At 39.3% G+C, this 13,726-nt stretch overlaps 1 protein-coding gene and 1 pseudogene across 7 annotated transcripts in view; one reads left to right on the top strand and one right to left on the bottom strand.

The window, feature by feature from the left end:
- MPP4 (MAGUK p55 scaffold protein 4) overlaps positions 1–12,421 on the top strand; it is a 53,343-nt gene extending 40,922 nt beyond the window's left edge. For all 7 annotated transcript variants that reach the window (XM_078328177.1, XM_054257790.2, XM_078328176.1 and 4 more), the window contains 6 exons: positions 1,527–1,697; positions 2,969–3,049; positions 7,560–7,653; positions 8,039–8,147; positions 9,959–10,093; positions 11,894–12,421. In XM_078328177.1, the coding sequence (XP_078184303.1) occupies positions 1,527–1,697; positions 2,969–3,049; positions 7,560–7,653; positions 8,039–8,147; positions 9,959–10,093; positions 11,894–12,085 (782 nt within the window). In that variant the 3' untranslated portion in view covers positions 12,086–12,421. The remainder of the gene's footprint in view (positions 1–1,526; positions 1,698–2,968; positions 3,050–7,559; positions 7,654–8,038; positions 8,148–9,958; positions 10,094–11,893) is intronic.
- On the bottom strand, positions 10,993–11,093 carry LOC118154936 (U6 spliceosomal RNA; annotated as a pseudogene).
- Positions 12,422–13,726: the final 1,305 nt, after the last annotated feature.

The raw sequence follows: 13,726 nt of genomic DNA, 5'->3' as shown, positions 1-13,726 counted from the left end.
TCAGCCTAAATGCTCTTAGGTAAAGCTGAGCAGAGTAGGCAGCTACACAGAGGTAGAGAATACGGAGCATGAGCAGGGTGATGAAGGCATCTGTGCAGGGGACAATGGTAGCCTGGTGCAGATTGTCACAGCCAGAGAAAAATCAAGAGGTCAGCTGCCTTCATTTGGCCTCTGATACCCAACAGGTTTTACAAAGATCCCTGCCTCATCTAGCTTGGGCTCTGACACTTTCTGCCAGCTATCGACACTGTCTGTCTCCCATCTTGCACAAGTGCTCTTGATTGATACAATATGCAAATGTATTGAGGATGACAAGGGCCAGGGTTATTGCTGTTAGAGAAGGGAGTCATAAGCATGGAAAGGGAAAGTCTAGAGTGAATCCTGTGGTGTTGGTGTGAACTCATGGTTTTCAATATATAGACATACAAATATAGATGGAAGTGTGCATGTGTATTTATAAGTACACATAGAGTTGCTAACTCTGTCTCCTGAGAGGACCTGGGAACAGCTCTGAAGATACCAGAAAGCCCTGTGATTCCAGAGGCAGATTAAGCAGGAATCTAGGAGCTCAGAAATCATGATCCATGTGTCCAGCTTTGCCACTGATAACACAGCCCTAATCAACCATGTAACCTGTCTGTGTCTTAGTGAAGGCACCTGAAAAATATGAAAAATGCATCTGCTCCAGTCTTTCTACCCTGGCCTAAGCCACCCTCATCTCTCACCCAGACCACTGCAGTAGCCTCCTAACTGCTCTCTCCTAAGGCCACACTTACTCTCCCTACAGTTTACACCCTTCCTGCAGAAACCAGAGTAGTCTTTCAGAATCATGAATCAAATCATGTCACCGCCAACAGCTTCCCGTCACACTTTCACCCACAATCCAGCACTTTTCAGAGGCCCCGTGTGATCTGGCTCCAGCCATTTCCCCAACCCCATTTCCACACTCCCTGTTGCTTACTGCCCTGTAGCTACACAGGGTTCCTTGGGGTTCTCAAATGCTCCAAGCACAGTCCCTTTCTCCACACCACTGCACTTGCTGTTCCCTCGGCCTGGCTTGCTCATCCCCACAGAGGCTTCCCCATCTGCTCCCTGCCTTCATCCAGATGTCTACTCAATGCCAACCTTTCAGAGATACTCTAACCTTACTGCCTATCTGAAAAAGCACCTTTATTACTCTCTATCCACCCAGTCTTCCTCTAAGTACTTATTTTTTGTTGTTTTTTATGTTTGTCTCTCCTCTTCTATAAAACATAAATTTCATGAGAAAATGGCCTTGGATTAGTTGACCCCTTTATCCTCAGTACCCAGGACAATGCCTGGCCTGGAGTGGGTGCTAGATGGGCTAGTACAGAGGGCATTTTTGTATGTTTCCCTCATATTGCTTCCCATCTTCTAACTTCAGACAGACATGACTATATTAATGAACACTTTAGGATCATGGTTGCAACACATTTCATCAGATATGAAGCTAGAAGTGATCTCTCCTGCCTGAATCTTATGTTCTGTGTGCTTCCCCTCCCCAGCTGGCTTCCGCCGCAGCATGCGCCTTTGTCGCAGGAAATCTCACGTCAGCCCCCTGCATGCCAGTGTGTGCTGCAATGGCAGCTGCTACAGTGCAGTGGGTGCCCCTTATGAAGAGGTGGTGAAGTACCAGCGACGCCCTTCAGACAAGTACCGCCTCATAGTGCTTGTGGGTATGTCCCAGCATGTACTATCTCTCCTCATCCTTGAGAATTTTTCCTTCTAGATTCAGGTGTCTTGCATTGGGAATAATGGTAAAAGTAGAATTTTTTATGGACCCCATACAAATACCTTTTTTAAAAAACAAAAGCCATTGTACATGTGTGTTCATAAGTAAAATTTTATTGTATCAGGCTTTTAAAAAAATCTACAAGTGAATGTGATGTACCATGGTGTCCATGAACTTATATAACAAGCATGATGTGGTAATAATTGAGATTTTTTTTTTGCCTGCTTAGAATTGTTCTGTAAACATAGATGAGTGTTCCCTGAGACAGATCATTAGCCTGCATCATGAAAATAAATCCTTAAAGTTCATTTCTCTGAGAACTGTGTTAAATCCTTAAAGTCCATTCCCTAAGAAATTTGTAACTACTTATTTTAGAAAAATATCTAACGTCTTCTGGACTGTATCTTTGGTGCTTTATAAGGATCAGGAAAAATATAGTGCAGGAGTGACCTGCTTTTGTGACCATGACTTTTGCAAAGCTGGTCGCTGTAGCAGTAGCAACTTGTATCCTACTGCCTTCCTGTGTTCATGTTCAGCTTCATGAGTAAGGCAGGTCCCTGAAGAGCAGAACAATGTGCCTTACAGCTGGGACCAGCAGTATCATTTGCAGGCCCCATCATAAAATGCAAATACAAGGATGCCTTGTTAAAAAATTATCAAGGATTTCAAGATCCATTAGCAGTGAACTCATCCAAGCACGGCGTCCTTCTAAGCATGGACCCTGTGTAACTGCACAGGTTCTATAGACATGAAGTCAGCCCTGCCTCCAGTTGGACATTGGGGTGCTGACTCAATCACCTGTCAGGAATGTGCCCCTGCATTCTGTAAGTCACAGAATCTATAATTGTTGAGGCTGATTTTTGGTTGTGACTTGATAAATACTTCATTTGAAGAAGAAAGGCAGAGCTCTCTGATTCTCTAAAATGAGATCAGCTAATTCTCCTGGCACTCAACATTAGACGAAGTTTGCTGAGGGTCAGGTTACTGTGATTCCTTACCTCATTTCTGAATGTTGAAGCAATGTGGGTTATTCCATTCATGGGAAAATTCCCAAGAGTTTTCTGGGGTTGTTCCAAGTTATGAGAAAGGAAGTTAAATAATTTCCCTAAAAATATTTGCTCTCCAGTTTCTTCAATAGAAGGACTAAAATGAATTCATCACATAATTATATTTATCCACATCTGATGATTTCTGTGTGTGACTTTTTGTGTTTAGGACCCTCTGGTGTTGGAGTAAATGAGCTCAGAAGACAACTTATTGAATTTAATCCCAGCCATTTTCAAAGTGCTGTGCCACGTATGTTTAGTTTTTCTTTCATAATGGTTTGTATTTTGCTAAAACATCCTTTGCTGGTCTCATTTAACTATGTCATTCCATCTTTGCTGTAAAAGTATACAACTCAAGGGATTCTTGAAGAATTTAGTATTTCTAACCAATTTATTTTAGTAAGGAAAATTGACCTATTGGAATATAAGCAGCTAGGCTTTTAAAAGGTCTTTTTTTCTATTTCTTAACAATTATATGGCTGGCCTTTCAGGTAAACTAATAGTTAGCAATAATAGCTCATGTACACTCAGTGCTCACTATCCTCCCAGCACTGTGCTTGGCTCTTTAAATGCCTTATCTATTTTTTAATCTAAAAATTGATATATGCACACATAATTTTATATCAATTTATGAGTATGATTATATAATACATAGCCATTTTAAAAATGGTCTTTTGGCTGGGCATGGTGGCTCACATCTGTAATCCCAGCACTTTGGGAGGCCAAATTGGGCAGATCTCCTGAGGTCGGGAGTTCAAGACCAGCCTGGCTAACATGGTGAAACCCCATCTCTACTTAAAATATAAAAATTAGCTGGGTGTGGTGCTGCATGCCTGTAATCCCAGCTCCTTGGGGGGCCGAGGCAGAGAATCCTTTGAACCTGGGAGGCAGGGGTTGCAGTGAGCTGAGATCATGCCATTGCATTCCATTCTGGGCAAGAAAGTGAGATTCTGACTCAAAAAAAAGGGGGGGTGTTTTCTTATTTCCTTTTATTCATAACTCCTTTATTTCTCCTAAGCTCCCCATACACTACCAGCAGCTCCAAACCAACTCCTGAAACATAATCTTCTAGGCTTTCTTCTACGTAGAATTGTGTGAGGTTTTTTTTTACCCATTTAGAGTTGTTGTATGAAGGTTTTTTTTAAGCTTTAAGACATTTGAGAGCTACAATTCTAAATTCTAATTCTACATATGGAGATCCAGCCTTTAAAAAAAAGCTTTAGAATCACTCTAAGAAAACCTGTTTTATTATAAAAATAGAAAAGATGAAGACTTGAGATAGAATTCCTGATTTCAAGAAAATAGAAAGTTCATAATAATGCATGTTTATCATAATGCATAATAATGCATAGTTTCTAATATGTGTAAAAGGAAGTTAAAATTTTGACTGAGACACTAAGATGTACATCTTTAAATGAGGAATGTGAAAACAAGTTAAACTCTTCACACAGCTGGAAGGTATAAAAGGCTTGGGGAGGGAGATTGATGGTGGCTTTTCAGGGAGGCTTTTATTGGAGAGAGCTGTGCTGTGTGTTCCTGAACCACTGGGTGTGGGAGGAGTGTGTGAGTGTGTGTGTACCTGCTTCCCCTCCCACTCAAGGCAAGACAGAGGAACTTAGGGGGACCACTTAGAGAGCTTCCTATGTCCCCTGCACTTTAGGGGACACTGAAGAATGGTGCCCAAATTATACCTGAAAAATCCAAAGGAGGAGAGCTTACAGGAAGTGGCCAATGGCTGTAATTTGGGAAGTAGCTGTCCTTGTAGGGCCCATCACAGCTATACTTGTGATATTCCCCAAGGACCAGACCTGGGCAGATAACGTGTAAGAAACTCAGCCCAGGATTAGCTGATGACTGCCCAGGAAGAAGCCTCAAGGAGAAAAAGGCCAAAAGTGGGCTCCCAAATACATCAGGCTTTGGAAGGAATCACAGATGATGAACTGGAATAGGAATGGATTTGAGAGGCCTGGTGGTGGTGGTGAGAGGGTTTGCAAAATAACCCAACATATCGTTTAGGAGAGAAAGAGCCAGATTTAAGCATCTGCCAAATCTAAAGGGAGCCAATAGCAGCCAGCATCAGTATTTGCCAAACCAGAACCTTCCTTCCTGCTTTCCTCTCCCTGTCCACACTCTAGGCTTGGAGAGTTCTGAACCAGCGGGAGAGAGATTGGTTGGGGGCAGGGAGAAGCAGGAGCAGTAGAAGTTGATGAAAGGAAAGAGAAGTGACTCATACTCTCCTTCCTGATGTCTGGCTTCTCTGAGCGCAGGCTTCCCTGGTGCAGCAAATCTGAGCCACATGTGTGGAGAAGCAGCCTAAAATCTAAGGGAAGTTTATAATTTTGATGATTATGTGGGAATGGAATTTTAATTACTCAGTTGAGACTGGATGATGAAAATGAAATTGTGGCATGAGTGATGATAGACTTTTAAAATTAAACCTGAGTGAGAGAATCATGGAAACTGTTAGTTTTTTTTTGAATCAGAGTCTCACTCTGTCGCCCAGTCTGGAGTGCAGTGGTGTGATCTCGGCTCACTGCACCTCCACCTCCGGGGTTCAAGTGATTCTCCTACCTCAGTCTCTCAGATAGCTGGGATTACAGGCACGTACCACCATGCTCAGCTAATTTTTGTAGTTTTAGTAGAGACAGGGTTTCACCATGTTGGCCACTCTGGTGTCGAACTCCTTACCTCAAGTGATCTGCCTCAGCCTCCCAAAGTGCTGGAATTACAGGTGTCAGCCACTGAGCCCAGCCAGGAAACTGCTAGATTTTTATGCAGGGGCTTGGGAAGATCTTGCCTCACAGAAGAGCAGTGGGAGACAAAGAAGTTGCTTTATGATCACATCCCATAGGCTGTGCTTTCTGAAGTACTGCTTCTATGTACAGGAATGGGCATTCATCTCAAAAACAACAATTACCAAATAAATCACCATTTTTCTTTTTCTTTCTTTTTTTTTTTTTTTGAGACAGAGTCTCACTCTGTCACCCAGGCTGGGGTGCCGTCATGGCACGATCTCGGCACTGCAACCTCTGCCTCCCAGGTTCAAGCGATTCTCCTGCCTCAGCTTCCTGAGTAGCAGGGATTACAGATGTATGCCACCATGTCCAGCTAATTTTTGTATTTTTAGTAGAGATGAGGTTTCACCATGTTGGCCAGGCTGGTCTCAAACTCATGACCTCAGGTGATCCACCCGCCTGGGCCACCCAGTGTGCTGGGATTACAGGCATGAGCCACCATACCTGGCTGAAATCGCCATTTTTGGATGGTCTGGATAAAAATGCCCACAGAATATGAAAGAATTTTAAGAATTTCAACATAGAATTTTAATTATTCAAAGTGAGAAAATACTGCCCATATTCTGCTTTTTAAATTGAAGTTTTAAGCTTAAAATTAATACCTTGAGTTATACATCAATTCACAGACTTTATACCATGTAAATATTAGTCCAATGCAAGCAAAAGAGGAGGAGTCATCTTGGGTTTATATTGACATAATTCACCATCACCTGAGAGCTATAAGGTTTTACTAGAATTTTTTTAAGTAAGAAGTTATGGGAGATGTGGCATAACTGCAGGAATGCTGAGGATCTGATGAGAGGCTTGAATTAGGAAAAACAAAAATGACTCCAAAATGGCATATGCTTTTAGACCCCATTAAAGGTTGGTAACTCCTTTGATAATTTAAGGCTGGTTTGAGCTCCTACTTGATCATTTCCCTGTATTGATATTAGCTGATGTTGATCTATTGCATCCTTAAACTCTGTCAAATGCAAAAATACAAATTCTTTATGAATAAAGGTAATTGGTGGTAATGTAGATTAAGGGACTAGCTTTACAGCATATAGGATGCAGAGCTGAAACTGTGTCTTACTTATCTTTGGGTTTTCAGAACCTAACATGATACCTGGAACATAGAAGGTATTCAGCACACACTAGTTGAATAAATGATGAGCAGATTACAAATAACTTTTAGATACTTGATGAACTCCTATATTCTCTACCACCTGGCACTATTTAAGTTGAAGGGTCTGTAATCAAAGTGGCCATATCAAAGAATCAGACTGAATCTAGACTCATCCAATCTTTCCCTCCTAGAGATCCCTAAATGAATCACCACTCACTTGGGTATTAATGCATCAGTCTTGACCATAATGCATCTGGTCAAGACTGCAGAATGTCATAGGCTTTTTCCATTTCAAATTTAAGAATCTATTGTCATAGGAAATATTCATCTAAGAGGAGTCAGAAGAGAGGTTCTAATTCAACTTCGTTTTTCATGACTTTTTTTGGAGCAAGTTTCTCCAAAAGCTTTACTTGTGAGTAAATTATAGATATTAATAGTTTACCTAGGATAAGAGTGTGGAAGATGAAATTAGATCATGGGAAATGCACTATCGAAATGTAAGATATTATTGGTATTGCTACCTAGGAATCTTTACGCATCTTAGAGTTCACACATAATTCACTAGCACTTGTTTTGAAGTAATAACAGGTGTCCCCTGAGGTCTTTCTCATCCTGGCTTACTATCTAGTGCATTCTTTTCCACACCATCAGCACTCAATAAAGGTTTATAGACTAACTGATTTTGATATAAGACCTTGCCACCAATTCAGACTTCTTCTCTTTAGTTCTAGCATTTTCTTTATCTATTTGATTATATATTCATCTATTTATTTTGATTAGCTATCTCTATTCAAATGCATATTGGTAATAAAGAATTTTGAAGACTCTGAAACCTTTCATTCCCTTTTTTTTGATAGACACTACTCGTACTAAAAAGAGTTATGAAATGAATGGGCGTGAGTATCACTATGTGTCCAAGGAAACATTTGAAAGCCTCATATATAGTCACAGGTAAAGTAGAGGTTCAGAAGCTAATTCTTGCCTCTGGTTGTTTTACATTTGAAATAGATTCCCTATTTTTATGTATTTTCCAAAGCTCCTGAGTAATTCCTTTTGTTTCTGAGGAGTTAAGCAAGAAATGTACATTGATATACCAACACACCAACTCACTGGGTTTGGAAAGGGATCAGAATGGAGTTTGCAAACCTAGGAGAACTTGAGGAAATACATAAACTTTAGATATCCTCATTTTCACCTCCTGAATATCTATTAATTCTTTCTGTGCTAATAAAGTTCACATATTTATATTCAACTCTAGTACAATTTATCCTCATATTACTACTAATAATATTTTCCTTGTAGAAAGCATTCTGTTTTGTTTGGCTTGCCCTTGCAGGATGCTGGAGCATGGTGAGTACAAAGGCCACCTGTATGGCACTAGTGCGGATGCCGTTCAAACAGTTCTTGACGAAGGAAAGGTCTGTGTCATGGACTTAGAGCCCCAGGTGGGTCCATGGTAGAATACTGAATGCATGTCATTCATTTTTTTGTGCACATGCTGTAAGTTATAGTTGAGACATTTATTCTGTTAGGCTTTTAAGAATAAGGCCATTTCTCATATCTAAGATCTTACATAATATGTCAGTTGACAACATTTTGCTTTTAGTTGAGAAAGAAGTCTTGCTTCTCAGACAGAAAAGCAGAACTGAGTGGGTGGCCAAGAAGAGAAGCGAGTATCTTTCTTGCTTTAACCTTGATCACAAAGGCATCAAGGTAACTTCTTGTTGCTTTGTACAAGGAGGTGAGGTTTCTATGTTGTCTGTGGCTACCTTCCTGAGACCACATGTAGAATGGAGCAGGGGTAAGTGAATTAAGGTAAGATAAAGAACATGCAATCTGTAGGCCCAATTTTTATGACCTTTGTATTTTCTCTCTGTGTGTGTATGTTTGTTTGTTTTGTTTTTTGAGACAAGGCCCTCCTCTGTAGTCCAGACTAGAGTGCAGTGGCCCAATCTTAGCTCACTGCAACCTCCACCTCCTGGGTTCAAGCAACTCTTGTGCCTCAGCCTCTCAAGTAGCTGGGACTACAAGCGCAAGCCACCATGCCTGGCTAATTTTTGTATTTTTAGTAGAGATAGGGTTTCGCCATGTTTGCCAGGCTGGTCTGGCAATAGAACTCCTAGGCTTAAGCAATCCTCCTGCCTCAGCCTCCCAAAGTGCTGAGATTATAGGCGTGAGCTACTGCGCCCAGCCACGTTTTCTTAGTCATTTAGAAATTTACATTGTTTCTAGAGAATCAGAGGAAAAAAGATGGCAGTAGTATCCAATGTGAGATAATAGCAAGAGGAAAGGGAAGTGAAGGTGAAACAGAGCTCATCCATCTTGACGGTTTGTCTTTGTCATATGAGATAATGTATAGAATCCTACTCTTAGTACATGGGATTCTCACATGTATAGACTCTTACTCATCTAGTAAGATTTCAGTAGCTAGTCGTAGCTAGTAAGAGTCAGGATTTGACCTTCATTTTTAGTATAAAACCCCATCTCTAAATTATTAAAATGTTTTTTAGAATTGAGGAATTGGGGCACATGAGACTATATTCTAACTAAAAATAATTCCTAATTTCTGGTCTTAGAAATTTTGAGAAGCTTCATTTTGACTCTAGAAAGTTAGGTGCAGTGGTCAGGTGCAGTGGCTCATGCCTATAATCCCAGCACTTTGGGAGGCCAACCTGGGAGGATTTCTTGAGGACAGGTATTTGAGACCAGTCTGGGCAACACAGTAAAACTCTATCACTACAAAAAATAAAAAATTAGCTGGGGCTGGGTGTGGTGGCTCACGTCTGTAATCCCAGCACTTTGGGAGGCTGAGACAGGCAGATTACTTGAGGTCAGGAGTTTGAGATCAGCCTGGCCAACATGGTGAAACCCCATCTCTACTAAAAATACAAAAATTAGCTGGGCATGGTGGCACATGCCTGTAATCCCAGCTACTAGGGAGCCTGAGGCATGAGAATTGCTTGAACCTGGAAGGCAGAGGTTGCAGTGAGCCGAGACGGCACCATTGCACTCCAGCTTGGGTGACAGATTGACACTGTCTCAAAAACAAAACAAAATAAAATAGCTGGGAATGGTGGCATGTGCCTGTGTCCCAGCTACTCAGGAGGCTGAGATGGGTGGATTGTTTGAGCCTGGGAGGATGAGGCTACAGTGAACTATGATTATACCACCGTACTCCAGCCTGGGTGAGAGAGCAAGACCATGTCTCAAAACAAAACAAACAAAAAATAAATGTGCATTTAATTTTTCTATGTAGGATATTCAAGTGGCTCGAACACATGAACTGAAGCCCTATGTGATATTTATAAAGCCATCTAATATGAGGTGTATGAAACAATCTCGGAAAAATGCCAAGATTATTACTGACTACTTTGTGGACATGAAGTTCAAGGTAAGAGCAAGTCAAAAATTACTGTATTGCTTTCAGTGACTTCTGAGTGAGAGAGATTTGGGTTGGGTCAGGCCAAGGATCTCTGATCTCATTGTCCTCCTCCTTCTTTTTGAACCCCCTCCCTAAAAGGTCCTCAATAAAATTATTACTATAATATTATTTTACCAAAAAAAATCTATAAAAAAATTTAAAACTGTATTGTTTCTACAGGACCTGTGTTAGAGAATGTACTTTTTGTTTCTAATGGTAATGCCCTTATGATTTATCCTTTTTGATAGACATCACTTATATAAAAATAAAGTTTAATAAATGCTATGATGCTATCCTTTTTTCTTTTTTTTTGGACTAGCTTAAAAAAATCCTTGAGCCATAGTTTGAACAGCCAAACAGAAATTGGGCATATGCAAGCCTGATATTTGTATTTTAAACAGATTTTACTTAAAAGCTTACTTTAAAAATGCTCTAGGGAGTATATCTCATCTGTAAAAGGAGGCATCTCACAAAAAGTTTTATTAATGATAATGGTAATAAAGGGGCAAGCCAGGTAAAATTAATCAGTGATCTCATCCCAGAACAGGGGAGGTTTTCCAGTTGGATACATATATTTTACATTAAACACACTTTAAATATTGCGAGTCATAACATATATTCAGTAAGGTGTATAAAATGAGTACAATTTAATGAATTTTTATCTGTGTATGCACCCAGAAAACCATTACCCAGATAAAGATATTATAGCCACTTATTTTGTGTGTGTGTGTGTGTTAAAAACACATACAACTTACCATTTTAACTGTTTTAAGTGTAAGTTCAGCGTTAATATTAAGTTAACATTAAGTATATTCACATTGTTGTGAAACAGATCTCCAGAATTTATTTACCTGGCAAAACAGAAACTAAAAATATGAATGATACACTAAAAATTTGTATGTCATCCTTGTACAAGGGCCATGCTAATTTCTGCATTGTTTCAGTTTTAGTATATATGCTGCCAAAGCAACCACAGGTATCTTTATTCTTTCTCTTATTTATTTTTCTTATTTTTTTTTCAATGACTTTGGAGGTCTGATTTTCCAGCTTGCCTTGTGAACAGTGGAGTCCATGAATGTATTTGCTGAATCTTATGGGCATTTAACTTTTTCTTTTTATGACAGTCTAAACAAATTAACAAAATTGTTTCTGGATTGTATGTATAGTCACTTTGTAAAGCCATAAGATTTCAGTGCCTGCATTTGTATTTGTGTTTCAGATTGTATTGGTGACAAGTTTTACTATTTTGTCATGAACTAATAAGAAAATAGCAGCAATGAATTTGGTGTATTAGGGCCAAGTGAAGGCCAAACTATCTTCATTAAATGAACATTTCACAATAGTAGAAATAGATAATATAACTGGCTTATACCATTCTCATGTTGAAAGTGGCCATTTTATATCTTTAAAATAATATTATTACTATCAGATTAATGTTCACTTGAAATTTATGTTTAAATTTTACTTAAACTGGTACATTTTCTTTCGTTTTATGTTGTATATGGTTAGAGAGCTTCATGTTTAGATAAGAGTAAAATTAATTCACATGGGAAGTTGAAGGGAGCAATCTGTCTGTAAACTATTACTAAATTTTACAAAACATCAACCAGACATTAAGAGTAAAGATGGAAACATACGTTTTGTAATTTAGAAGACATTTATTGGACCTCACTGGTTGTAGTTACACAACTGAATGTGACAGCATAGCAAACCGTATTTTTTCCATTTGTCTAAGTCTGTACTATCCGTATTTTTCTATTTTTCCTAAAGGATGAAGACCTACAAGAGATGGAAAATTTGGCCCAAAGAATGGAAACTCAGTTTGGTCAATTTTTTGATCATGTGATTGTGAATGACAGCTTGCAAGATGCATGTGCCCAGTTGTTGTCTGCCATACAGAAGGCTCAGGAGGAGCCTCAGTGGGTACCAGCAACATGGATTTCCTCAGATACTGAGTCTTAATGAGACTTCTCGTTGAATGCCAGAGTTTTAACACTGTACCCTTGTCACAGCCATCTACAACTGCAATCTAAAACAGCAGTATTTGACCCACTATAATGTGTACAACTTTAAAAGTGCAGCAGTTTATTAATCTTATTTGGAAAAAAATTTATTGTATGGTTATGTAGTTACCTATTTGGCTATTAATTTTTTTTCATTTACCTCATATGAAGCTGTGGTAGAAATCTGAATAATGTTAAGACACTGAGTATGAGACTTTTGCAGATTTCACATGATCTTTTAAGATTCAAATAAGGAGCTTTCCTAAATAAAATAAGCAACATTTAATTTTAGAAATTGTATTCTACTCTATGAAATGTGTTTTATGAAAACATCTTTTACAAAAAGTGCCTACTTGACTAACTCAGCAAGAAAGGTTTAATATACACATTTTCACACACCTAACATCAAAACCTACGAAAAACTGCACTGCCTTCATCAGAGGTGTGACAAACACTAATTTTCCTTACAGCCAATATCTACATGCATGCCTAAATTAGAAAAAGGCAATGGATTGGTCCTAGAGACCTACCTATATGTAGAAAATCACAAGATTGAAGCCGTGTCTCAGAATTAAAGAAACCAGGACTAACAGAAATTCTTGAGCATGCAGGATGGCAGATAAAAAACAAGCTAAAATGTTGAAACTTCTTCCATTGTGAGATTAAAAACCAAAAAAAAAAAAAAAAAAAAAAGGCTGAAATTGGTTAGTACTAACACAAATCGCTACTTGGAGTCTGTACAAAATGAGCTTGCTGGCATCACAGCTCGAATCTACCCCCATGTTTCACACTGACTTCCTCCAGAATTTGCACATGCATCCCATGAAGGGACATGAAATAACTGAACGCCGGAGGATTTTCCAGACCGCTTATTTCCTTCTACCAACCACCTACTAATCCCAGAATCTACTCCCTAAACCTTTTCTAATAAAAATACTGTCTTAAAGCCAGCACAGGGAGACAGATTAGAGCTATAATCCTCTCTCCTTGTTAGTTGATTCACAATAAAAACTTTTCTCAAAAAGCCAGTGCCATAACACTTGCTTCTGTGTGTCTAGGGCAACAAGACTGTTTGGCAGCAAGATTAGGATGCCATTACAAAGTCTTGTTTCTCTTTCTTCCCCCCAGATTTGAGATTTCTAGGTGCTTTCCCTGTCCCTGTATATGTTCATCTTCTGCATCATTCTCTTCTCCTTATTTACACAATTATTCCATGTTTCCCACCTCTTTAACTGTAAACAGAATGCACGATTCAAAATAATTGTAGAGAAATGCAAATCAAAACCACATTGAGGTACCATTTCACGTGTTAGAATGGCAATCATTAAAAAATGAGTCAACAGATGCTGGAGAGTATGTGGAGACATAGGAACACTTTTACACAGTTGGTGGGAGTGTAAATTAGTCCAACCATTGTGGAAGACAGTGTGGCGATTCCTCAAGGATCTGGAACAAGAAATACCATTTGACCCAGCAATCCCATTACTGGGTATATATCCAAAGGATTATAAAACATTCAACTATAAAGACACATGCACACGTATGTTTATTGCAGCACTGTTCACAGTAGCAAAGACTTCGAACCAACCCAAATGCCCAA

The sequence above is a fragment of the Callithrix jacchus genome, chromosome 6, assembly GCF_049354715.1.
Source record: "Callithrix jacchus isolate 240 chromosome 6, calJac240_pri, whole genome shotgun sequence".
Lineage (NCBI taxonomy): Eukaryota > Metazoa > Chordata > Mammalia > Primates > Cebidae > Callithrix > Callithrix jacchus.
The sequence above is the reverse complement of the archived record's forward strand: the minus strand, read 5'-3'. Positions and strand labels throughout refer to the sequence as shown.